Source organism: Cetorhinus maximus, chromosome 23, assembly GCF_964194155.1.
Source record: "Cetorhinus maximus chromosome 23, sCetMax3.hap1.1, whole genome shotgun sequence".
NCBI classification, from domain to species: Eukaryota; Metazoa; Chordata; class Chondrichthyes; order Lamniformes; family Cetorhinidae; genus Cetorhinus; species Cetorhinus maximus.
The window spans coordinates 25,948,778-25,976,147 of NC_135901.1; the positions used below are offsets into that span (position 1 = coordinate 25,948,778).

The window sequence follows — 27,370 nt, forward strand, 5'->3', positions numbered from 1 at the left end:
ACCAGTTGGGTTCTTTTCACAATCCAGTAGTTTTCATGGTCACTTTTTCCTAGTGCTGGCCCCACAAAATTACCAGATTCCTTCAGCTCGATTTCACAACCTTGCCTTTGTGTTTTTGTGGGTTCTCTTTCACTCCCTTTTTACTGTTTTAAATCAATTTCACAGGGTATTAGAAGGGGAGGATTTGGAGTTGGAAAAATAAATCCAAACATCACATCATGATGGAGCCACCAATTTTATCATAACTCGAATATCTTCAGATTTTGAACATGGAAGGAAAAAGCACCGTTCACAGCGGAGAGAAACCGTACATGTGTTCTGTATGTGGACAAGGCTTCAGCCGATCCTCTGGCCTGTCAAAGCATAAATGCAGCCAGAATGGGGAGAAGCCGTGGAAATGTGGGGACTGTGGGAAGGGATTTGATTATCCAGTTAGGCTAGAAACTCATCGGCGTAGTCACACTGGAGAGAGGCCATTCACCTGCTCCAAATGTGGGAAGGGATTCACCCAGTCATCCGCTATGCTGGCACACCAGCGCAGTCACACTGGGGAGAGGGCATTCACCTGCTCTGAGTGTGGGAAGGGATTCACTCAGTCATCGCACTTCCTGACACACCAGAGAATTCACACTGGGGAGAGACCGTTTACCTGCTCCGACTGTGGGAAGGGATTCATTCAGTCATCCCACTTGCAGAAACACCAGCGCAGTCACACAGGGGAGAGGCCGTTCACCTGCGCTGATTGTGGAAAGGGATTCACTCAGTCATCCCACCTGCTGAAACACCAGCGACTTCACACTGGGGAGAGACCATTCACCTGCTCTGAGTGTGGGAAGGGATTTACTCAGTCATCCGACTTGCTGTTACACCAGCGAATTCACTCTGGGGAGAGACCTTTCACCTGCTCCAGGTGCGGGAAAGGATTCATTCAGTTGTCCCACCTGCACACACACCAGCGAGTTCACACTGATGAGAGACCTATTAAATGTCCAGACTGCGGGAAGTGCTATAAAAGTTCCGGGGAACTGATGTACCATCGACGTGTTCACACCGACGAGAGACCGTTCAGGTGCTCTCACTGCGGGACTGGGTTCAGACAATCATCTGTCCTCATTGTACATCAGCGAATTCACACTGGGGAGCGACCATTCACCTGTTCTGAGTGTGGAAAGGGATTCACTCAGTCATCCGACCTACTGACACATCAGCGAGTTCACACTGGGGAGAGGCCGTTCACTTGCCCCAAGTGTGGGAAGGGATTTATTAATTCAACCAACCTGCTGAGACACCAGAAGGTTCACACTAGGGAAAGGCAATTCACCTGCGCTGAGTGTGGGAAGGGCTTCATTCGGTCATCCAACCTGCTGAAACACCAGAATGTTCACACTAGGGAGAGGCCGTCCACCTACTCCGAGTGAGGGAAGAAATTCACTCAGCCATCCTCTTGGAACACCCACATGTTCACATTGATGGAAGACCTTTTAAATGCCCAGGGTGCAGGAATTGTTATACAGTTTCCCAGGAACTGATGTTCCACCAACTTGTTCTCACTGATGACAGACCACTCAGGTGTTTACACTGCGGGACTGTGTTCACTATTCACCTCAACTCACTACACCAGCAAATTCACTGTGGTGAGAGGTCACCTGTTGTGAATGTGGCAATGGATTTGCTTATTTATCCCATGTCCTGAGTCACCAGCGAATGTGATTGTCACATCCAAGACTGAACTCGGGCCTGTTTCTGCTAATGTTAATAAACTCAAGCCCAGTTAATGTTAATATTCTGAATAAAACTCAAATAAATCAGCTTTTGTTAAACACAGTCTGTTGAGTCTTTTTTAATATCGCTAACCCAAGTTAGTTTCTTTTGAAGGGCTCTCCTTCTCCCCTGTCTCCCGCATCCTCACCTCCAACAACATGTGTGAGGAGCTCATGGAGCTTCTTTATCGCAAAGATTGAGACAATCCAATTAGTTGCCTCTGCTGCTTCTGCCCCTTCCAGTAGCCCACCAGGCTAAGCTGCCTCTAAAGTTCCCCCTTGTATGAGCTCTGAAACCTGCATATTTCTAAACCACTGATCACTCAACTTTCCCATATTTGCTGACATTGTTATCAGTCTCTCTCTTCAGGTGCTGTCCCTCTCTCCTTCAAATCTGCCATCATCACCCCCTCAATAAAACAAACTTTTGACCCCAATGTCCTTACAAACTCCCGCCCCATCTTTGACAACCCTCTCCTCTGCAAAGTCCTTGTCACCTCTAAAACCCATGCCCATCTTTTCTGGAACTCCATGTTTGAATCTCTCCAATAAGATTTCTCCTCCTGCACAGTATCAGAATAGCTCTTATCAAAGTCAGAAATTACATCCTATGTGAGTGTGACAAAGGTTTACTCTCACTTATTGTTTCTTTTCAGCCTGTCTGCAATCTTTGACACTGTTAACCAAACCATCATCCTCCAATACCTCTCCACTGTTGGTAAGCTGTGTGGGACTGCACGCTCCTGATTCCTTTCTTATCTGTCGAACTGTAACCAGAGAATCATTTGCAGAAGTTGTGAGTATTTGAGTTATATTTTTACACACTCACTCAGTGAATGATCAGCTGTCACTGAACTTTGACACAAAAATGTTCCATTAAATGCTCACAGTGACTATCTTGCAGACCAAGTCCTTTTATTTACACCAGCCCTTCTGGATAAGATCAACAGAGAAGGATAACAATATTACAGTCCGCAATGCAAGCTCATGGTCGTAAAAAAAAATCTGCTAATTCCCATTAAAACACAAAGCATTGGGTCTTATACAGACCTAATGAAACAGGCTGATTGCCAAGATTGAAGGGTGCAGATGCTGGGAGAAAGAGATTCATTTTTAAAAAATGTTACAATCTCTATGTCAGCAGAATCTCACCCTCACTTGCCCAGATTGAGACAGAGATTAACTGAGACTCGACTGCTGATGGCGGCCTGATTACCCACAATCCTGTGTGTCTCAGAAACCGCTCTATCTGCCGCGGGTTGGCGGGTGGATCGCGCATGCTCGGAGGGTCTTCCTCTCTTTGTTTGAGGTTGTTCCCGGAGAGAAGCCGGAAGCGGCGGATAGTGAGAGTGGAGAATGTTCATTGTTTAATATTCGGCTCTGGGGCCACACTTGGGATTTGTAAACCCCGCCCGAGGCTTATGAACCCGCTCCCGACAGTGACCTCCCACCTGACAGCTCACAATGCCCGGTGATTGACGGCAGCTCCGGACCAATAGGAAGAGGTGTGGACTTGGAGGACTGAGCAGGAGTGGCTGGTCCTCCAACAAATCGGAATAAACGAGGGGCGGGGCTGGGCTGTGACTGAAGGATGCGTTGTTCGGCTGCTGGAGCTGGAAGGCCTCTAGAATTTCTATCCTGCATTTACAGTGAAGAGTTTTCTAAACTCCTTTTACCCCTTCCTTAGAAGGGGAGGATTTACAGGCGGGAAAATCATAACAAACATCACACCATGACCTGACAGAGTCACTCGATTTATCAGGACCTGAATATCGTCAACATTTAAATGTGGAAGGAGAAGTGTTTGTTCTGTCTGTGGGAGAACACTACCTGGCTTGGCTGGTGGTGAGAAAGGCCCTCCCCGTCAGATCCTTCCTACACGCCAGGAGTCTCACCCCCTCTGCACGTTGCCCTTGAGGTGGCTGTGGTGGGGAAGAGACCGTTGTTCACCTTGTGGATTGTGCCTTTGCAAAGAAAGTCTGGAGAGAGATGCAATGGTTTCTGTCGAGGTTCATCCCGAGCAGTTCTGTGACACAGGACTCTGTGCTCTATGGGCTGTTCCCAGGGACACACACCGAGACAAACATCAACTGCAACTGGAGGATCATCAACTCGGTGAAAGACGCTCTTTGGTCTGCCCGAAACTTCTTGGTCTTCCAGCGCAAAGAGTTGTCCCCGACCGAGTGTTGCAGACTGGCACATTCCAAAGTCCAAGATTACGTGCTGAGGGATGCACTAAAGCTTGGGGCAGCCGCCGCAAAGGCGCAATGGGGAAAGGTCGCTGCCTAAGACCTTTTTGCCATAGTGCACTGAGGGGCTGGGAACTGTTGAGAGCCCCTTGGGCTGTACAGCTCAAAATGAATGTATGCAGTGAATACTAAGTGTATTATAAATGTATTGAAGCACCTCAGAGTGCAACATGATGTATGTTGATAACTCCAATAACATTGTCTGATTGTCTGCATTGACCATATTGAAATGATTGTAATATTCATTGATTGTATTGATGCACCTTGTGATAAATGTGTAAAAGTTGAATCTGATTGGTACTTATGTGATGGTGATTTTGAAATGGTTTGGAATGTTCTTCCAGATATTTTATGAATAAAGTATATTTAAAAAAAAAAATTTCAAACATCAGTGTGACTGGAAAAGAACCAAGACACACACACCCCTGAGTGAGAGTGTCTCAGTGCACTGACTGGAAAGAGCTTTAACCAGTTATACAGCCTTGGAAAAAAACAATCACACCATTCAAATTGGGGAGAAACTGTACACGTGTTCTGTGTGTGAACGAGGCTACAACTGATTGTCCAATCTGAAGAAACACAAAGGCACTGACACCATGGAGAAAGAGTGGAAATGGGATTGTGGGAACAAATTCAGATCCCTTTCTGAGCTGGAAATTCATTGACGCAATCACACTGGGGAGAGACCATTCATCTGTTCCGAGTGTGGGAAGGGATTCAGTAATTAAACTAACCTAGTGAGACACCAGCGGGTTCACACTGGAGAGAGGCCGTTTACCAGCTCCAAGTGTGAGAAAGGATTCACTTGTTCATCCTACCTGCAGAAACGTCAACAAATTCACCCTGGATAGCGGCCATTTACCTGCTCTGAATGTGGGAAAGGATTCACTCATTCTTCAGACCTGCTGAGACACCAACGCTTTCACAATAGGGAGAGGCCATTTACCTGCTCCAGGTGTGGGAAGGGATTCACTCATTCATCAGACCTGCTGAGACACCAACGCTTTCACAATAGGGAGAGGCCATTCACCTGCTCCAGGTGTGGGAAGGGATTCACTCATTCATCTGACCTGCTGAGACACCAGCGAGTTCACATTAGGGAAAGGCTGTTTACCTGATCTGAGTGTGGGAAACAATTTACACGTTCATCCTACCTACAGAAACACCAACAAATTGACAATGGGGAGAGGCCGTTAACCTGTTCCATGTGCAGGAAGGGATTCACTCACTCCTCCACCCTGCTGAGACACCAGCAAGTTCACAAGCTACTACAGTAATTGGATTTTGCTGTGAAGCATATTCAGGACTGAAATATGTTCATTGGATTCTGTTTCTGCTGATGTTAATAAACTCCAGTTCTATTATTGTTGTAAAATCCCATCTGGTTCACTAATGTTATTTAGCAAAGGAAGTCTGCCAACCTTATCTGGTCTGGCCTACGTGTGACTCCAGACCCACAGCAGTGTGGTTGCTTCTTAAATTCCCTCTGAACAAGTGCAATTAAGGATGGGCAATAAAGGCTGGCCTAGCCAGTGACGCCCACATCCCATGAATGAATAAAAAAAACACATCTTCTCGTAATAAATACAAATTGGAAAACCGTTGTGGTTTCCCTTGTGGATTTGGTCCGTCTGGCACACATCATCTGCCATGTCTTAACATATCACACCATCCATCCTCCCTTTCACTCACTGCAAAACTGCACTTCACCTCCATCAAATTACCTACAGGCATGAAGATAATCTACAGAGCAAACAGGAAACCTACACCATTTTCAAAACAAAACCAGAGTTAGTCCAACCTCAGGCATTGAGCTCCAGTATGCAGTGCCTGATCTGTATGTTAAATCCATCCAACTGCCTTGATTCTCTTCAGAAACGTCGTGCAATCTTAGTTTGTAAATTTCAGCCCTTCTAATCTCAACAGCATTCCAGATTTCCAATATATTTTTTGTGAAGAAATGCTGTCTGACATTGCTCCTGAACAGCCAATTCTCAATTCCACAATTGCATATAATTGATTTGTACATTTAAATGGTAACAATTATTTTACCCTAACTCATTATGCAACAAAATTTTTTTAAAAATAACTATAATAAAAACAAAATAGTAGGGTTGCTGGAAATCTGAAATAAAAACAGAAAGTTCTGGAAATCCTCAGCAGGTTTGGCAGCTTCTATGAAGAGAGAGAAACAGATTTAACATTTCCAATCCAATATGATTCTTCTTCAGAACTGAGTATTTCCAGCATTCTGATTTCATTTTAAAAACATAATTGATGTAAACTTTATTGTCCTTACAGATATCTGGATGTAAATCTGATTTCAGACCTTCCTCAGAACAGCTTGAAAACTGAGCTCCAGCTCATTGTCCATTCCAAACACTCGGAAAATAAAATCCTGACTCCAGTGAGCCCACTCCCCATGGGGCCCGTGGCCTCTTTTTCAGGATCTTAGAAAGTTTCTGAAGCTTCTCAGCTCACTCAGACACGTCTCCCTCCCTGCTTTCCGTGTTCACCTGCAGTTTCAAGTACCCGCTGCTCTGAAGAAGAGTCATGTGGACTCGAAACATTGACTTTGTTTCTCTCTCCACAGATTCTGCCAGACCTGCTGAGTTTTTCCAGAATTTTCTGCTTTTATTTCAAGTTCTTCCCATTGTGTTCATCCGTGATTTCAAGTTCCCCCTGCTGATGCAATGTCTGTGAAATTTATTCCCGCCCACCTCCCACCATTTCAGATTGCAAAAAGGTCAAAAGTGATGATCTACAAGGATCAGTTCTGGTACCACCGTTATTCATAATTTACATTAATGATTTGGACCTGAGAACAAGTAATTCAATGTCAAAGTTTGCAGCTGTTACCAAACTAAGAGCATTTATCAAAAACTGAGGAAGAATGCAACATAATGCAAGAGGATATTGGAAAAGTTACAGACTGGACAGTGAAGTGGCAAATGAACTTCAACAGAGATAATATGCGATGATGCACTTTGGTAGGAAAAGTACAAATATCACCAAACCTTAGAGAATAAGAAAGTTAAAGGGGTAGAAGAGCAAACCAATCTCGAATACAGGTGAACAAATAGTTAAAAACATCACAAGTCAGTAAATCAAATAAAAATGTTCACACAGGACCAGGATGTATTTCTAGGGTGTAGAATTCCGAAATAGTGAAGTTATGTTTCATTTGTGTAGGATCCTGTGTACAGTTCTGATCTCTGTACTGTAATAAGGATAAAGAAGAACTGGAGAAAGTGCAAAAGTGATTTGCACGGATGATGTCAGAACGGAGAGGTTACAGTCATTGGGAAACATTGAACAGGTTGGAGCTTTTACCTTTAGAAAAGGGAAGTCTTAGAGGTGACTGGATAGAGGTCTTTAAATTATGAACGGGTTCAATAAGGTAGATGTGGAATCCATAGTTCCACTTGTGGGAGAATCAAAATCTAGGGCCATGAATTCAAGATATTTCCCTGTTGGATTTATTGGGAAATAAGGAAAAATGTCTTTACTCGGAATGTTTAGAATGAGAAATTCACAACCACAGGAAGAAGTTGGGCAAATAGCTTAGATTGTTTCAAAAGGAAACTAGATGATTACATGAGAGAAAGGAGATTAGAAAGATAAGCTGAAAGACTGAGATGAGGGAGATGGAATGGAAAGTGTCTTGTGTCCAATATAAACACCAGCGCACACTGGTTGAACTGAATGGCCTGTTTCTGGACTCGATATTGTCTGTAATTAAATGTGACCTCCTACTGTCTCCTGATCAGCATGTTGCACATCCACCACTTGTACTGCTCATGCTCAGAGTACAACTCGGTGCTGAGTAATCGTACTGGGCTCCTGTAGTCATTCTGACACATGGTTAATTATGGATTGTAGTACTGTCACTGAAAGCCCCAATTGATGAACAGAAATTTTCATCAACATGCCAAGATTGGACTGAATGACTCTTTTTCTGTAATGTAATCATATGTCGGAGACGGGGATTAATGTTCGAGTCTAAATGGCTGCGAGATGAGGTGGGTTAATATTTGAGCCCATGAAAACCCCCTCCCCACCATAAACTGTTATCCTCATCACTGACTCCATCCTCTCACCCCCCTGACCACAGCCTGAGGCTGAACCAGACCAATTGCAAACTTAGTTTCCTATTTGACTGACAGCTGAGCTACCACTACATATCCACTAAGATCACCTCCTTCCTTCTCTGTAATATTGGTTGTGTCCATCCAATCTCAGCCCATTTCCTGCTGAAATTCTCACCCCTGCCTTTGTTACTTCCGGATTTGATGATTCCAATCCTCTCCCGGCTGGTCTCCCATCTTCCACCCTCCAGAATGTTTTGCTTATCCAAACCTTTTTTAGGTGGTCAGCAGTTGAGTGGGAACAGGGTGGATAGAGCAGAATGTGGGTCTCATGGACAAGATAAGCTGTTTAGAGGATGAAGGGAGATTGGAGAGAAACTAAATAAAGATGAGCTTAGGGCTAGAGTTGGGCAGATCTTTAGAGGCAGCTTGGCCCGGTGGGCTAGTGGAAGGGAGGTCAGCAGCAGAAGCAACTGATCAGAGGGTCTCAATCTTAGTGACAAAGAAGCTCCATGAGCTCCTCACACTTGTTGTTGGGGGTGCGGATGGAGGAGACTGGGGAGAGGGAAAGCCCTTCAAAAGGAACTAACTTATGCTAGAGATATATTTTTAAAAACTCATCAGTGTGTTTAACACAAAGTTAATTTATTTGACTTTTTACCCTGAATATTAAGCCCTATAAGTAGACTGGAGTTTATTGACATCAGCAGAAACAGGCCCCATATACTCCAGTCATGGATGTGAATAACAGCAAAATCTAATCACTGTAGTTACTTGTGAATTCTCTGGTGTCTCAGCAGTGCCAGTGACTGAGTGAATCCCTTCCTGCACACAGAGCAGGTGAATGGTCTCTGCCTAGTGCGAGTGCGCTGGTGAACAGTGAGTTTGTCTGTTCGGCTGAACCCAGTCCCATAGCGAGAGTACCTGAATGGTCTCTCCTCAGTGTGAATAAGTTGATGGGACATCAGTTCCCCAGAACTTTTAAAGCACTTCCCACAGTCTGGGCATTTAAAAGGCCTCTCAGTGTGAATTTGCTGGTGTCTCAGCAGGGAGGATAGCTGAGAGAATTCCTTCCCACATTCAGAGCAGTTGAACTGTCTCTCCAGAGTGTGAACTCGCTGGTGTTCCAGCAGGTGGGATGATCGAGTGAATCCCTTCCCACACACGGAGCAAGTGAATGGCCTCTCTGCAGTGTGAACTCGCTGGTATGTGAGCAGATGGGGTGACCGAGTGAATCCATTCTCACACTCATAACAGGTGAATGGCCGCTCCCCAGTGTGAACTCGCTGATGTGTCAGCAAGTGGGATGGCTGAGTGAATCCCTTCCTACATACAGAGCAGGTGAATGGCCTCTTCCCAGTGCGAACATGCTGGTGTATCAGCAGGATCAATGACTGAGTGAATCTTTTCCCACACAGGGAGCACGTGCATAACTTCTCCCCAGTGTAAACATGCTGGTATATTAGCAGCTGCGATGACTGAGTAAATCTCTTTTCACACAGGGAGCAGCTGAATGGCCTCTCCCCAGTGTGAACCCATTGGTGTCTCAGCAGTTGGGATGATTGAATGAATCCCTTCCCACACTCAGAGCAGGTGAACTGTCTCCCCCGGGTGTGACGGTGCCGATGAATTTTCAGTTCAGATGGGTATCTGAATTCCTTCCCACAATCCCCACATTTCCATGGTTTCTCCCTGGAGTGACTGCACTTGTGTTTCAATAGGCCAGATGATTGGTGGAAGCCTCGTCCACACACACAACACGTGTACTGTTTCTCCCCACTATGAACGGCACTTTTTCCTTCCATGTTCAAAATCTGAGGATGATATTCAGTTTAGGATAAATTGGGCGACTCTCTCCAATCCTGATGTGATGCTTACTTTGAGTTTCTGGACTGCAAATACTTCTCCTTAATCCCCTCTGAAATTGAGTTAAACCAGGAAAAAGGGAGTGAGAGAACCCAAAAAAACACAAATCCAGGTTGTGAAATTCAGCTGAATGAACATGGTGGTTTTTGGGGCTGGCACTAGGAAAAAGTGACAATGAAAATTGTTAATAATTGTCATCAGAAACTGAACTGGGTTCAATAATATCCACCAGGGAAGGGAATAGCCACCTGATCTGGGCCTAAATGTGATTCCAGTCCCTGTGGGAGGAGTAATTGGAGAGGCAGGGGGCAAAGGAGGGGGATTTCATATATCTCAGAGGGTTGTGTGACTGGAGATTACAGAGACAGGAAAGGATGAGGTCATGAAAGGATTTGAAAACAAGGATGCAAATTTAAAAATCGAAGCCTTGTTTGATCAGGAGGCAATGTATGTCAACAAAGTGAATGTTTCGAGTCCAACATGACTCTCCTGAAGAGTAGGGTCCCGAAGATGAGTCATATTGGACTCGAATCATTAACCTGCTACTTTCTGGCAGTGTTTATTTATTTCCAGCACTTTCTGTTTTTATTTCAGCTCCTCACACTTGTTGTTGGAGATGAGGACGGAGGAGACAGGGGAGAGGGAGAGCACTTACAAAGGAAGTAACTTGTGTTAAAGATATTAAAAAGATTCGACAGGCTGTGTGTTTAACAGAAAGTGGATTTATTTGACTTTTATTCAGATTATTAACATCTATAACAGGGCTGGAATTTATTAACATCCGCTGAAAAAGACCCTAATGAACATGGTCACATCCTGGATGTGATTAACAGCAAAATCGAGCTCTGACAGTCACTTGCGAACTCGGTGGTGTGCCATGAGGTGCGATTCCTGAGTGAATCTCTTCCCACACTCGGAGCAGGTGAATGGTCTCTCCCCAGTGTGAATTCTCTGGTGTACAGTGAGATGAGATGATCGCCTGAACACAGTCCCACAGTGAGAACACCTGAAGGGCCTCATCAGTTTGAACACATTGATGGAGCATCCGTTGCCCAGAACTTTTACAGCAGTTCCCACATTCTGAGCATTTAAAAGGTCTCTCGTTAGTGTGAACTCACGGGTGTGACAGCATGGCGGATAACTGAGTGAATCTCTTCCCACACTCAGAGCAGGTGATCAATTTTTCCCCAGTGTGAACTCGCTGGTGTGCAATGAGGTGAGATGATTGCTTGAAACCAGTCCCAAAGTGACAACACTTGAATGGTCTCTCATCAGTGTGAACAAGTTGATAGAGCATCAGGTCCCAGAACTTTTATAGCACTTCCCACAGTCAGGGCATTTAAAAGGTCTTTTCTCAGTGTGAACTTGCCGGTGTGCCATGAGGTGAGATGATTGGGTGAATCCCCTCCCACGCTCAGAGCAGGTGAATGGCTTCTCCCAAGTATGAATTTGTTTGTGTACAGTGAATTGATATGATCGCCTGAACTCAGTTCCACAGTGAGAGCACCTGAAGGGTCTCTTGTCAGTGTGAACATGTTGATGAGACATCAGTTCGCTGGAACTTTTATAGCACTTCCCACAGTCTGGGCATTTAATAGGTTTCTCCCCAGTGTGAACTCATCAGCAGGGTGGATGTATGAGTGAATCCCTTACCACACGTGGAGCTGCTTAATGGCCCCTCCCCAGTGTCACTGCATTGGTGAATTTCCAGCTTCCAGGTAGCTAAATCCCTCCTCACATTCCCCACATTTCCACAGATTCTCCCCAGTGTAACTGCACTTGTATTTCAACAGGCGAGATGATCCTCTGAATCCTCGTCCACGCTCAGAACATGTGTACACGTTTCTCCCCGCTGTGAAAGGGGCTTTTCCCTTCCATATTTAAAGTCCAATGATATTCAGTTACGATAAATTGGGCGACTCCGTCAGATCCTGATGTGATGTTTGGTTTGAGTTTTTTGACTGCAAATCCTCCCCTTCTAATACTCTGTGAAACTGACTTAAAACGGAAAAAAGGGAGTGAGAGAGAACCCACAAAAACACAAAAAGCAGATTGTGAAATTGGGCTTAAAATCTGTGAATTTGTGGGACTAGCACTGGGGAAAAATGACATTGAAATCTGCTGGATTGTCATAACAATTCAACTGGTTCACTAATGTTCGTCAGGGAAGGGAACCTATCATCCAGTCTGGGCCTTAACAAGACCCTGGCCTCTATGGGAGGAGGGACAGAGCGAGATAGAGAGAGAGATAGAGAGAGAGAGAGAGGTGGGGGGTGAGAGAGATGCAGAGGGGTAAAAAGGGAGAGAGAGAGATGGGAGTGGCAGGGGTGAAGGAGAGGGATTTCATATCAACTCGACCAGAACATTGACAGAACCTCCCAAACCCTTAATTGACATCACCTAGAAGGAACAGGGTAGCAGGTGTATGTGAACACCATCACTTCCAAGTTCCCCTCCAAGTCACACACTGTCCTGACTTGTCTGACATCCAGTACTGGATGAACAGAAATGTCCTCCAATTAAATATTGAAAAAATTAAAGCCATTGTCTTCAGTCCCCGCTACTAACTCCACTCCCTAGCCACTGACTCCTTCCCTCTCCCCGGCAACTGTCTGAGGCTGAACCAGACTCTTCACAAACTTGGTGTCATGTTTCAAACTAAGCTTCCATTCACATATCTCCATTATCACCAAGACTGCCTATTTCCACCTCAGTAACATCACCCAACCCTGTCCTTGTCTCAGCTCATCTGCTTCTGAAACTCTCATCCATTTTTTTATTATCTCGAGGCTTAACTATCCTAACACACCCCAGGCCGGCCTCCCACATTCACCCACCAGTAATCTTGAGATGATTCAACACTCTGCTGCCCATGTGTTTACTTGCAGGAAGTCTTGTTCACCCATCACCCCTGTGCTCACTGACCAACAAAGGCTCCTGTTTAAGAAGCACCAACATTTTGAAATTCTCGTCCTTGTTTTCAAATCCATCTGTGGCTGTGATCATTCCTATCCCTGTGATGTCCTCCAGTCCCACAACCCTCCGAGATGTCTGCGCTGATCTCTTGGCCATTCCTGACCGTTCTTTAAGTTTCTGAAGCCCCAAGCTCTGGAATTTCCTCCCTAAACCTCTCCACATCTCTGCTCACTTTCCTCCTTTAAGATTCTCCTTAACCTACCTCTTTCACAAAGCTTTTGGTCACCTTCCCTAAATTCTCCTTACGTGGCTTGGTGTCAAATGTTGCTTTGTAATATTTCTGCAAAATGCCTTGGAACATTATATTACATTGAAGATGCTATATAAATATAAATTATTGTTGGTTTGGACATATATCACTGTTCCTTTATACTCACTGGCTGAAAATCCTGTACCTCCTTATCTAGCAGCATTGTGGGAGCACCATCACACACACTGCAGCGGTTCAAGAAGGTCAAACATCATCTTCCCCACAGGTAACTGGGCATGGGCAATATCTGCTGCTGGTCTTGTTAGTGACACCAAAATCCCAAGTATCACCTGTGTCAAATGGAGCGGCCCTTCCTTTAAACTCTATCTGAGAGGAGAGTGACTGTTCCCTAGAGCTTGATGAGAGAAGGCAGCTCAGAGTCAGATGCTGAACACACTGCACCCCATAGGGACATTACAAACTTCCCCCTTTCTTGGGTACTTCTTGCTGGAGTGATTGCAGCCAGCACATAGGAACAGAAGCAAGCCATTCAGCCCCTCAAGCCTGCTCCACTGTTCTATTAGATCATGGCTGATCTGCACCACACCTCCCTTTTCCCAACTTGGATCAAATTACTTTGATATATTTACTGAACAAAATTCGATCGGTTCATGCCTTGAGAAATTCAATTGACCCTCAGCATCCACAGGTTCTGGGGAGTTTGGTCCTGATTTCCACCACCTTTGTCTGAACATGTTGTTCCTGATTTCACTCCAGGTTCTATTGTTTTGATTATGCCTTCTTGTTCTGGATTACCCAGCAAAGCAAATAGTTTCCCTGTATCTATCCTCACAAGCACATTGATCATTTTAAAAACCAGCATCATATCATCCCTGAAACTTCAATATTTAATGAAATACAAACCAATTTTCTGCAGCCTGCTCACCTTGTTGTGCAGCAGCGTTGACCTGAATGACCTGGAGGAGCTTTCTCCCAATTGTTCAGAATGGAGACAATTTTTCCATCAAACTGCATCACACTTTGAGTCACATCATCTTCATGATGAGGCAGAGCAGCAGCAGAGAAGGAAATAAGTGGAAGCAAATGCTGCGCTCCAGATCCCAATACTTCATGGATGTCCAGCCCCATGAGGCCAAAGATCTGCAGGTCGAGAATCAGTCTGTTCAGTCACAAGGAGACCCATGGCAGAAACTCACCAGTCTGAGTAGGTGTCATCCTTGAATCGAGAGACTGCTGATGAAGTATTAAACAATGACCAAATGACTAACACAGGCACTTGGGCACTGAGAGAATACATGCAGCTGAACAGGTCGTTTAATTGAATTCTGGCCACAGGAAGCTCACTCCAGTGAAACCAGGCTGAACATGAAGATAAGGCAGAAGCAGAAGCAGATGTGATAGCCCAAGATTAAACATAACGCAAACTGAATTAGAATGAACATTGGAGCAGCTTGATTAGATTCACAATAACTAAGCAATAATACACAGAGAACTTTCATTGAAGGATAATGAAAATACTGGACAGAGCTAGAAATAGTTTGATTCTCAGAGGATGAGGAGAGACTTGGTAGAGGATAGAGAAGGATGTGTTTCTGTAGCGACTGTATTTCTGCATTCTCACAAGGAAGGAGGTGGTTCGATGATGTCGCTGCTGCCATTAAGCTGTGGAAGTAAAATCAAAACTTTATTTAAACAGTGAAGTGGATATAGAAAGGAAGAGATCATGTCAGCTCAATGAAACTTGTACCATTTAGGGTTATTACTAAAAAAATAACTATCGACGTTCCTGCCTCTGTGTCAGAAACCCCACTGTAGACAGTCCTGGGGAGTGGAGACGGCTCTCCAGCTCATTCTGGGTTGATATCAGACAGGATAGGTGTGTCCGGCGGGTCCAGCTGTCCACTCCCATTGCGTGAGTTGTGGGAACTCATGAAACTCTCCAGGTTGAAGCGGGAACTGCAGATCCGCTGGAACTAAACAGTTCCAGAATTGGAAGGAGCGTTAAACAGCCTGTGAATTCTTCCACTAATTCACACTGTTCTCCAAGGGTGAATTCAAAGAGTTCACTACACTGTGTAATTTCCTGAAATAATCCCTGCTGTTTGTCCTGAATTAATCCATTTCACTAACAAATGTTGAAATGTTTGCTCCCCACCCACAGGGTTTCATCTGTTTAAAGCCACAAACCGAAAGGTCCAGTTTTCGCCTGGAGTTTGAGACAGATCAGCTTTCAAGATGCAGACTTTGAGCCAATGAGGGACATCCAGGTTCAGCCCCGCCCCTCGTTCACTCCGATTGGTTGGAGGACCAGCCGTTCGCTTTTGGTCCTCCAGTCCTGCCCCCTCTTCCTATTGGTCCGGAGCTGTCGTCAATCACACCCCGAGCATTGTGATCTGAGCATGCGCGGGCCGTGGCGACAGACGGTAAGAGAGCTCGAGGCAGCGGGTTTAAAATGGAGGTTTTACAAACACCGAATGTGGATCCAGAACCCAAAATAAAACCGGCAACATTTTCTACTTAAGACGCGACTAGAAAACTGAATATTATCCCCGAGTCCCCGGTTTCTTCCGTTTCGCTCGGGTCCGACTCTGGGGAGAGGCCAGCATTTATTGCTCACCCCTAGTTGCCCTTGAGAAGGTGGTGCTGAGCTGTCTTCTTGAACCGCTGCAGCCCATGTGGTGTAGCTAGTCTGGATTCTTTTATGTAAGAAGAGAAGTTAGGTTTAAAAGATTAATTTGATAAACATAGTGAAGTTTAGAAACATAGGTGTCAAGGGAATATTTGCATTTTTGAATAAACCAGACTAGATTGTTTTCAAAAGACAGAGTGAAATGTGACACCTTAGCCAGGTGAAGTTTAGAAAGGGTGTGTTTATTTTTCCCAAAGACTACTGGTAAAACTTAGTGGTATGAGAGATTTTATCAGAAACATAAAGACCAACGACATAGTGAAGCAATAGGAATTTGCATTCAAAGGGGAAGAAATGTATAAAGGAACAAATCTTGCGTGTAAGGGAAAGCAGTCTAAGGTTCAACGAGTGTGAAAAACCTTTAGCATCTATGCCTCAAACTGCTTCCTTCAGGGGCTGAAGTTAAGAGAACTCATTTGGATTCTTCTTCATTTAAAAAAAAATTCATTCATGGGACACGGGCTTCACTGGCTGGGCCAGCATTTATTGCCCATCCCTAGTTGCCCTTGACAAGGTGGTGCTGAGCTGTCGTCTTGAACCGCTGCAGTCTATGTGGTGTAGGTGCACCCACTGTGCTGTTAGGGAGGGAGCTCCAGGATTTTGACCCAGCAACAGTGAAGGAACAGTGATTATATTTCCAGGTCAGGTTGGTGAGTGACTTGGAGGGGAACTTCTCGGTAGTGATGTTCCCATCTATGTAAAGAATCATTGAGTCATAGAATTGTTCAACAATTGTGGAGAAGATGATGTTTGACCTTGAACTGTTGCAGCCCGTGTGGTGAAGGTGCTCCCACAATGCTGTGAGATAAGCAGTCACAGGATTTTCACTCGGTGACGATGAAGGAACGGTGACATATGTCCAAATCAACAACAATGATGTGTATTTATATAGTGCCTTTCATGTAATAGAACATTCCAAGGTGTTTCACTGGAGTCTTATAAAGCAGCATTTGACAATGAGCCCACATACGGAGATGTTTGGGCAAAGGTTTGGTCACAGAGGTAGGTTTTAAGAATTATCTTAGAGGGTATGAGACTGGAGGAGATCACAGACACAGGGAGGGATTTGAAAGCAAGGATGAGAAATTAAAAATTTAGGTGTTTCTTGAACTGAAGCATTTGAAGATCAGCAAGCACAGGCATGATGGGTGAACAAGACTTAGTGTGAGTAAGCACATGGGCAACAGAGTTTTGGATGACCTCAAGATTACAGGGAGGTTTAATGTGGAAGGCCACCTGGGATTGTGTTAGGTTAGTTAAGTCTTGAGGTAACAAAGGAATGGATGAGGGTTTCAGCAGCAGATGAACTGAGACGAGGATGGAGTTGGACGATTTCAATGAGGTGGAAATGGGCGGTCTTGGTGATGATAAAGGGGAACCTGTAGAAATACTGTACTTGGATTTCCAAAAGGCATTTGATAAGGTGACACACCAAAGGTTATTGTGGAAAATAAATGCTCATGTTGTAGTGGGTAACATATTAGCATGGATAGAAGATTGGCTGGCTGGCAGAAAACAGAGAGTATACATAAATGGGTGTTTTTCTAATTGTCAGGATGTGATGAGTGGAGTCCAGCAGGGGTCTGCTGGATCCTGAACATTTAACAATTTATATCAATTACTTAGATGAGGGGAGCGAAGTCATGGGAGCTAAATTTGCTGATGACACCAAGATTGGTAGGAAAGTAAGTTGTGAAGATGACGTGAGAAGATTGCAGATGCATATAGATAGGTTGAGCAAGTGGGCTAAGATCTGGCAAATGGAGTATAATGTGTGAAAATGTGAAGTTGTTCACTTTGGCAGGAAGAATAAAAAGGCAGAGTGTTACTTAAATGGAGAATAACACAGAATTTTGAGGTGCAGAGGGATCTAGGTGTTCTAGTGCACGAGTCACAAAAAATTAGTATGCAGGTACAGTAAGTAATTTAGAAGGCTAATGGAAGCTTCTCTTTATTACGAGATGAATTGAACATAAAAGTCAGTATGTTATACACCAGTTATACAGGGCATTGGTGAGACCACATCTGAAAAACTGAGAGCAGTTTTTGGTCTCCTTATTTAAGGAGGAATGTAAATGTGTTTGAGGCGGTTCAGAGGAGGTTTACTCGATTGATACCTGCACTGAGCAGGTTGTCTTATGAGGAAAGGTTGGTCAGGCTGGCCTGTTTCTACTGGAGTTTAGAAGAGTGAGGGGTGATTTGATTGAAGTATATAAGATCCTGAATCGTTTAGACAAGATGGACTTGCAAAGGATGTTTCCTCTTTTGGGTGAGTCCAGAACTAGGGGCATTGTTTGAAAATTAGGAGTCGCCCTTTCAGGACAGAGATGAGGAGAATTTTTTTCTCTGAGGGTTCTGCGACTCTGGAACTCTCTGCCTCAGAAGTCAGTGGTGGCAGGGTCATTAAATATTTTTGAGGTAAATAGAATCTTGTTAGGCAAGGGATTCAAAGGTTCTCTAATCAAAGTCATAATTATATTGAATGGCGAAGCAGGCTTGAGGAGCCGAATTGCCTACTTATGCTCCTATTTTGCATGTTCACATGATGCATATATGTGGTTGGAAGGTCAGTTTGGGGTGAAACATGACACTGATGTTGTGAACAGTCTGGTTCATTCTCAGATAGTTGCTAGGGGGAGGGATGGGGTCAGTGGCTATTGAATGGAGAAGGGACTGAAGACAATGGTTTCAGTTATAGGGAAGGTGGTGGCATAGTGGCATTGTCACTGGACTAGTAATCCAGAGACCCAGGGTAATGCTCTGGGAACTGGATTGTAATCCCACCATGGCAGATGGTGGAATTAAAAGTCTAATGATGACCATGAAACCATTTTTGATTGTCATAAAAACCAAACTGGTTCACTAATGCCCTTTAGGGAAGGAAATCTGCCTTCCTTACCTGGTCTGGCCTACATGTGACTCTAGACCCACAGCAATGTGGTTGACTCTGTCAAACCATTACCAGCAATTGGATAAGGAATGAAACCAGACAGACCACCTGGCATCAACCTAGGCCGGAAGCGACAATGGCAAACTCAGCCCTGTCGACCCTGGAATATCATCCTTACTAACATCTGGTGCCAAAATTGGGAGAGCTGCTCACAAACAAGTTAAGCAACAGCCTGACACACTCATATTCGCAGAATATAGTCCTTGTGGAGAAAAAGTCCTGTCTTCACATTGAGGATACCCTCCATCGTGTTGTATGGAACTACCAGCTTGCGAAATGGGATAAGTTTTGAACAGATCGAACAACTCAAAACTGGGCAGCCATGAGGCGCTGTGGGCCATCAGCAGCAGCAGAATTGTACTCATCCACAATCTGTAACTTCATGCCCTGGTATATCACCCACTCTACCATTACTATTTTCTAAATGGGGAGAGAATTCGGAAATCTGGAGTGCAAAGGGACTTGGGAGTCCTAGTCCAGGATTCTCTTAAGGTTAACTTGCAGGTTGAGTCAGTAGTTAGGAAGGCAAATGCAATGTTGGCATTTATTTCGAGAGGACTAGAATATAAAAGCAGGGATGTGCTGCTGAGGCTTTATAAGGCTCTGGTCAGACCATATTTAGAATATTGTGAGCAATTTTGGGCCCCGTATCTCAGGAAGGATGTGCTGGCCCTGGAGAGGGTCCAGAGGAGATTCACGAGAACAATCCCAAGAATGAAAGGCTTAACATATGAGGAACATTTGAGGACTCTGGGTCTATACTCAATGGAGTTTAGAAGGATATGGGTGGGATCTGATTGAAACTTACAGAATACTGAAAGGCCTGGATAGAGTGGACGTGGGGAAGATGTTTCCATTAGTAGGAGAGACTAGGACTCGAGGGCACAGCCTCAGAGTAAAGGGAAGATCTTTTAGAACAGAGATGAGGAGAAACTTCTTTAGCCAGAGAGTGGTGAATCTATGGAATTCATTGCCACAGAAGGCTGTGGAGGCCAGGTCATTGAGTGTATTTAAGAGCGAGATAGATAGGTTCTTGATTGGAAAGGGGATCAAAGGTTACGGGGATAAGGCGGGAGAATGGGGTTGAGAAACTTATCAGCCATGGTTGAATGGCGAAGCAGACTCGATGGGCCGAATGGCCTAATTTCTGCTCCGATGTCTTATGGTCTTATTACCATCAAGGGGATCAACCCTGCTTCAATCAAGTGTGCAGGTGGCATACCAGGAACAACACGAGGCATATGTAGAAATGAGGTGTCAACCTGCTGAAGCTACAACACAGGATTACTTGAGTTCCAAACAGCATAAGCAGCAAGTGATAGACAGAGCTAAGCGATTCCACAACCAATGGTTCAGATATGTTATGGCACAGCCGATGGTAAATGCTGAGTTGTTCAAATCAGAAAGGGGAACTTGAAGCAACTGCCACAACTTCTTTTGCAATTTGTTTATGTTTTGAGATGCGTGCCTTGAATTCAGTAGTAATAAGACCACCAAGTCTTATTGGTTTTTACAAAACTAGATTAAACATTTATTAATAAAAGAAATGACTTTAAATACATACATAGATCTACAAATTACTACTTTGATAACTTCTAAATCCCCTGCTTAATCTGACTCCCAGTTGCACTTTCGTTAAGGCAACAGTAAGACACATACTTTCCTAAGTCCCAGGCAAAATAAACCATACCCTGAACAGCATCCAGGCTTGGGCTGACAAGTGGCAAGTAACATTCGTGCCACATTAGTGTCAGGCAATGACCATCTCAAACAAGAGAGAATCTAACCATCGCCCCTTGACATTCAATGGCATTACCATCACTGAATTCCCCACTATCCTGGGGGTTAGCATTGACCAGAAACTGAAAAGGACTAGCCATATAAATACTATGGCTACAAGAGCAGGTTATGCGACAAGTAACTCACCTCCTGACTCCCCAAAGCCTGTCCATCATCTACAAGGCACAAGTAAGGAGTGTGATGGAATACTCTCCGCTTGCCTGGATGAGTGCAGCTCCTACAACACTGAAGAAGCTGGACACCATCCAGGATAAATTGATTGGCACCACATCCACAAACATTCACTCCCTCCACCACTGACGCACAATAACAGCAGTGTGTACCATCTAATAGATGCACTGCAGGAATTCACCAAGGCTACTTCAACAGCACCTTCCAAACCGATGACTTCTACCATCTAGAAGGACAAGGGCGGCAGGTAGATGGGAACACCACCATCTAGAAGTTCCCCTCCAAGTCACTGACCAACCTGACCTGGAAATATATCACTGTTCCTTCACTGTCGCTGGGTCAAAATCCTGGAACTCCCTAACAGCACTGTGGGTGTACCTACACCACATGAACCACAGTGGTTCAAGAAGGCAGCTCACCACCACCTTCTCAAGGGCAACTAGGGATGGGCAATAAATGCTGGCCCAGCCAGTGAAGCCCGCATCCTGTGAATGAATTTTTTAAAAAAAATTAAGAATCCAAATGAGTTCTTTTAACTTCAGCCCCTGAAGGCAGCAGTTTGAGGCATAGATGCTAAAGGTTTTTCACACTCGTTGAATCTTAGACTGCTTTCCCTTACACGCAACCTTCGTTCCTTTATACATTTCTTCCCCTTTGAATGCAAATTCCCATTGCTTCACTATGTCATTGGACTTTATGTTTCTGATAAAATCTCTCATACCACTAAGTTTTACCAGTAGTCTTTGGGAAAAATAAACACACTCTTTCTAAACTTCACCTGGCTAGGTGTCACATTTCACTCCATCTTTTGAAAACAATCTAGTCTGGTTTATTCAAAAATGCAAATATTCCCTTGACACCTATGTTTCTAAACTTCACTATGTTTATCAAATTAATTTTTCAAACCTAACTTCTCTTCTTACATAAAAGCATCCAGACTAGCTGCCTCTAATTCAATTAAGTCTCTCACACACGCAGACACATATAGACACATAAACACATCCCACTGTTACTCTATTTTACAATAACATTATAATAATAATTATATCTTCCTGACAGATCTAAGCTCTGCAGTCCTGCCATATCCAGTCGTAAATGGTGGTGGGCAATTAAACAAGTCACTGGAGGAGGAGGCTCCACAAATATCCCCACCTTCAATGATGGGGAACCCAGCACATCAGAGCTAAAGATAAGGCTGAAGAATTTGCAACAATTTTCAGCCAGAAGTGCTGAGTGGGTGATCCAGCTCAGCCTCTTCCTGAGGTCCCCAGTATCACAGATGCCAGTCTTCAACCAATTCAATTCACTCCAGGTGATATCAAGAAATGGCTGAAGGCAGTGAATACTGCAAAGGCTGTGGGCCCTGACAACATTCCGGCAATAGCACTGAAGACTTGTGCTCCAGAACTTGCCATGCCCCTAGCCAAGCTGTTCCAGTACAGCTACAACACTGGCATCTACCTGGCTATGTGGAAAATTGCCCAGGTTTGTCCTGCACACAAAAAAGAAAAGTCCAACCCAGCCAATTGCAGACTCATCAGTCTAATCTTGATAATCAGGAAAGCGGTGGAAGGGGTCATCAACAGTGCTATCAAGCAGCACTTGCTTAGCAATAACCTGCTCAATGTCACACAGTTTGCGTTTTGCCAGGGCCACTCAGCTCCTGACCCCATTACAGCCTTTGTTCAAACATGAACAAAAGAGCTGAACTCCAGAGGTCAGGTGAGAGTGACTGCTCTTAACATTAAGGCAGCATTTGACTGACTGTGGCATCAAAGAGCCCTATCAAAACTGGAGTCAAAGGGAATCGGGGGAAAACTCCACTGGTTGGAGTTATACCTAGCACAAAGGAAGATGGTTGTGGTTGTCGGAGGTCAATCATCTCAGCTCCAGGATATCACTGCAGGAGTTCCTCAGGGTAGTGTCTTGGGCTCAAATATCTTTAGCTGCTTCATCACTGACCTTCCTTCCACCATAAAGTCAGAAGTGGGGATGTTCACTGATAATTGCACAATGTCAGCAGCATTCACGATTCCTCAGATACCGAAGCAGTCCATGAACAAATGTAGTAAGACCTGAACAATATCCAGGCTTGGGCTGACGAGTGGTAAGTAACATTCGCGCCACACAAGTGCCAGGCATCTCCCTTTTACATTCAATGGCATTACCATCGCTGAATCCCCCACTATCAACATTCTAGGGGTCACCAGTGACCAGAAACTGAACTGGACTAGCCATATAAATACTGTGGCTACAAAAGCAGGTCAGAGGCTAGGAATGCTGCAGCAAATAACTCACCTCCTGACTCCCCAAAGCCTGTCCACCATCTACAAGGCACAAGTCAGATGCTTGAGGGAATACTTTCCCATTGTCTGGATGAGTGTCGCTCTAACAACATTCAAGAAGCTCGAAACCATCCAGGACAAAGCAGCCGCTTGATTGGCACCCCATCCACAAACATTCCACCACCGACGCATGGTACACACCATCTATAAGATGCACTGCTGGAACTCACCAAGGGTTCTTCGGCAGCATCTTTCAAATCTAGAAGGACAAGGGCAGCAGACACATGGGAACACCACTACCTGGAAGTTCCCCTCCAAGCCACTTACCATCGTGACTTGGAAAAATATTGCTGTTCTTTCAATATTGCTGGGTCAAAATCCTAGAACTCCCTCCCTAATAGCATTGTGGGTGTACCTGCACCACATGGACTGCAATGGTTCAAGAAGATAGCTCACCACCAACTTCTCCAGGGCAATTGGGGATGGGCAATAAATGTTTGCCTAGCCAAAGATGGCCACATCCCATGCACGAATTAAAAAAGTTTTCTCCGTATTTATATGAAAGACATTTCTGTTCATCCAGTACTGGATGTCAGACGGGTCAGGATGGTGTGTGACTTGGAGGTGATAGTATTCACAAGCACCTACCACCTGGTACTTCTAGATGGTTGAAGTTGAGGGTTTAGGAGATTCTGTCACAGTTTTTGTCAAGCTGTAAACATTTAAAATCCCACTCCTTCACCCCCTCTCCCACGTCTCTCTCTTTCTCTCCTCACCAAGTGTTCAGACTCTTGTGTACACCCAGACTCAGACTGGGTGGTAGGTTCCCTTCCCTAAAGGACACTAGTGAACCAGTTGGATGTTTGTGACAATCCGGTAGTTTTCAATGTCACTTTTTCCTCATGCCAATTCCACACATTACCAGATTCATTCAGCTCAATTTTACAACCTGCCTTTGTGTGTTTGTGGGTTCTCTCATCCCTTTTTATCTGTTTTAAATCAATTTCACAGGATATTAGAAGTGGAGGATTTGCAGTCAGGAAACTCAAACCAAATCTCACATCAGGATCTGACAGAGTTGCTCAATTTATTGAAACTTGAGTATCATCAGAATTTGAACATGGAAGGAAAAAGCACCGTTCACAGTGGAGAGAAACCATACACGTGTTCTGTCTGTGGGCAAGGCTTCAGGCAATCATCTGGCCTGTCGAGACACAAGCACAGTCACAATTGGAAGAAGCTATGGAAATGTGGGGACTGTGGAAAGGGATTCACTCAGTCATCCTACCTGCTGATACACCAGCGAGTTCACACTGGGGAGAGACCATTCACCTGCTCTGAGTGTGGGAAGGGATTCACTCGGTCATCCACCTTGCTGACACACCGGAAGGTTCACACAGGGGAGAGGCCATTCACCTGCTCTGACTGTGGGAAGGGATTTCCTGAGTCATCTCACCTGCTGACGCACCAGCGAATTCACACTGGGGAGAAACCATTCACCTGCTCCAAATGTGGGAAGGGATTCACTCAGTCATCCCACCTGCAGAGACACCAGCGAGTTCACACTGGGGAGAGGCCATTCACCTGCTCTGACTGTGGGAAGGGATTTCCTGAGTCATCTCACCTGCTGACGCACCAGCAAATTCACACTGGGAGAGGCCATTCACCTGCTCTGACTGTGGGAAGGAATTCACTCTATCATTCAATCTGCTGAGATACCAGCGAGTTCACACTGGAAAGAGGCCTTACATCTGATCCGAGTTTGGGAAGGGATTCACCCAGTCATCCAACCTGCTCACCAGTGAGCTCATGAGTAAGTACTGTGATTTTATTTTGCTGTTAACCACATCCAGTTCTGAACCATGTTCATTGGGATCGTTTTTCTTCTTCTTCAAAGGAAGATGGTTGTGGATGTTGGAGGTCAATCATCTCAGTCCCAGGACATCACTGCAGGAGTTCCTCAGGGTAATGTCCTTGGCCTAATCATCTTCAGCTGCTTCATTAATGACCTTCCCTCCATCATAAAGTCAGAAATGGGGATGTTCAATGGTCATTATACAATGTTCAGCCATCACTCATGGCTCCTTGGATATTAAAGCAGTCCGTGTCCATATGCAGCAAGACCTGGACAACATTCAGGCTTGGACTGACAAGTGGTAAGTTACTTTTGCTTCACACCAGTGCCAGGCAATGACTATCTCCCCATGATATTCAATGGCATTACCATCACTGAAACCCCCACTATAGCGTGGCAACAAGAACAGGTTGAGACGAGGATTTCTGTGGAGTGTTTCTCACCTCCTGTCTCCTGTCATGAAACTATAATAATTTTCATAATATTATAGTGGTTTATTGTAAAGTAGGTTTGTGGATGTGAATGTACATTTTTCTGTCTGTGGTATTTAATGAGAGTCACATCGACTACAAGGTTGAAATTATCAAAAGAAGTGAGGTGTACAAACGGTATTATAAATGCTAATGAGTAAGCATGGACAAGGCTTTGCATATAAGTTGCAAAGGAAATTTGAATTTTTAGATAAGTGAAGGAGTTGTTGGGTTTCAAAGGGATGATAGGATGTTTACAACTAGCAAGATAAGCAAGGCCAACCAGTGTGTTTATTTTTCCCAAAGGTACTGACCATATTGGCAATATGAAAGATTTTTATATTATGAAGAAGGTAAATTTCCAAAGACATACAGAACAAAGGAATTTACAGATTAAAGAGAGAGAAACATATATATAGAAGAATGAAAGGCTTTGTTGTGGAGCCATGTAAGATCTAAGAGGAGTGTGTGAAACAGCCTTAGAGAAGCCCCAGCCATTTTTGCAGAAGTCCGGTAACTAAAGTTGGAGAAAAGCCTTTGGAATTCCACTGTCAAGTGGATGCTGTGGTAAACTTGCTGGCTTGCTATTTTAACTTAAAATCTGTTTTGGGCTGTTGCCTTAAAGGAGGTGTGTAGTTGGGAATCAGGTTAATTAGTAATTTTGGGATTTGTTATTGTATTAAGTAACTGTAATCTTATGTACATGCTTGAAATATTTTTTTTTCATTAATAAATGTTTCAATTGAGTTTATAAAGTCTCTAAAGGTGTTAGTGCACACATTACTTCTGATCAGTGCACAAATCTTGAAATAAATACAAATTGCAAAACCCTTGTGATAGCGTGGATAAGTTTCCCTTGTGGATTTGGTCCGCCTGGCACACATCACCTGTCACGTCATAACACTTCCCAAAGCCTCCCCATCATCTACAAGGCACAAATCAGGAGTGTGATGAAATACTCGCCACTTGCTTGGATGGGTGCAGCTTCATAACATGCAAGAAGCTCAACAACATCCAGCACAGAGCAGCGAGTTTGATTGGTGCTCCGACCACTACCTTAAACATTCATCCCTCTACAACCGATCCACAGTGACATCATCTACAACATACACTGCAGCAACTCACCAAGGCCTTTGACAGCTCCTTCCAAACCTGCAACATCTACCACTTAGAAGGACAAGGGCAGCAGGCACATGGGAACACCACCACCTTAATTTTCCCCTCCAAGCTACTCACCATCCTGACTTGGAAATATAGCACCATTCCTTCACTGTCGCTGGGTCAAAATGCTGAACTTCCTCCCTAACAGCACTGTCCGTATACCCACACTACATGGGCTGCTGTGGTTCAAGAAGGCAGCTCACCATTGCCTTCTCAAGGGCAATTAGGGATGGGCAGTAAATGCTGGTCTAGCCACATCCAATGAAAGAAGAAAAAAATGTCCTCATTGTCTGCCACCGCTGCCGTCACGATGATAATGGCCACACTGATTCCTGATCTTATCCTTTGTCACTCTACACGTCCACTTCAGCATCTGTATCTCATGAGTATTCAGTTGCTGTTCCTCTTTTCTTGATGTTGTCCAAGTTTCTGCTCTATTTAACAAGGCCGGTCCTGTAGATTCTTCCTTTTCAACTTCAGTGACACTTTTCCATCACAGCACACTGAGCCGCACTTCTTCCAATTACTCCAACCTAAGTTAATCCGTTTCTTAATTTCTATACTTCCACTCTCTGCCATCACTGACCTCCCTCAGGTACTTGAAGCTACTCACATTCTCCAAGACTTCGCCCATAACCTTTACACCTTCACTCTGATTCTCTTCCCTAGACTCAAACTGACAGTCCATAAATTGGGTCTTTGGTTCACTAATGTCCTTTAGGGAAGGTAAATCTGCCATCCTTACCCAGTCTGGCCTACATGTGACTCCAGTCCCACAGCAATGTGGTTGACTCTTAACCGCCCCCTGCAATGGACGAGGAAACCATCAATGGCAATTA

At 44.5% G+C, this 27,370-nt stretch overlaps 5 protein-coding genes across 6 annotated transcripts in view; 4 read left to right on the top strand and 1 right to left on the bottom strand.

Moving 5' to 3' along the window:
* Nucleotides 1-1,811, top strand: part of LOC144697913 (uncharacterized) — a 60,368-nt gene extending 58,557 nt beyond the window's left edge. Inside the window, exon 6 of the mRNA XM_078569874.1 lies at nt 246-1,811. Coding sequence (XP_078426000.1) covers nt 246-1,418 — 1,173 coding nt within the window. The 3' untranslated portion in view covers nt 1,419-1,811. The remainder of the gene's footprint in view (nt 1-245) is intronic.
* Nucleotides 1-27,370, bottom strand: part of LOC144697912 (uncharacterized) — a 294,824-nt gene that overhangs the window by 165,158 nt on the left and 102,296 nt on the right.
* LOC144697327 (uncharacterized) overlaps nt 1-27,370 on the top strand; it is a 174,774-nt gene that overhangs the window by 141,028 nt on the left and 6,376 nt on the right. The window contains exon 1 of one of the 2 annotated variants that reach the window (XM_078569312.1): nt 16,482-16,841. The exons of the other annotated variant lie outside the window; for it this stretch is intronic. The gene's annotated coding sequence lies outside the window, so the exon portion shown is untranslated. Of the gene's footprint in view, nt 1-16,481; nt 16,842-27,370 lie in introns of those variants that run through there. 2 annotated transcript variants of the gene reach the window in all.
* LOC144697444 (uncharacterized) overlaps nt 1-27,370 on the top strand; it is a 111,144-nt gene that overhangs the window by 19,306 nt on the left and 64,468 nt on the right. The window lies entirely within an intron of this gene.
* Nucleotides 22,842-24,759, top strand: LOC144697914 (uncharacterized). Its single transcript, XM_078569875.1, has 2 exons — nt 22,842-22,867; nt 24,057-24,759. Exon 2 carries the CDS (start codon nt 24,166-24,168, stop codon nt 24,757-24,759), a length of 594 nt encoding a protein of 197 aa, XP_078426001.1. The 5' UTR covers nt 22,842-22,867; nt 24,057-24,165.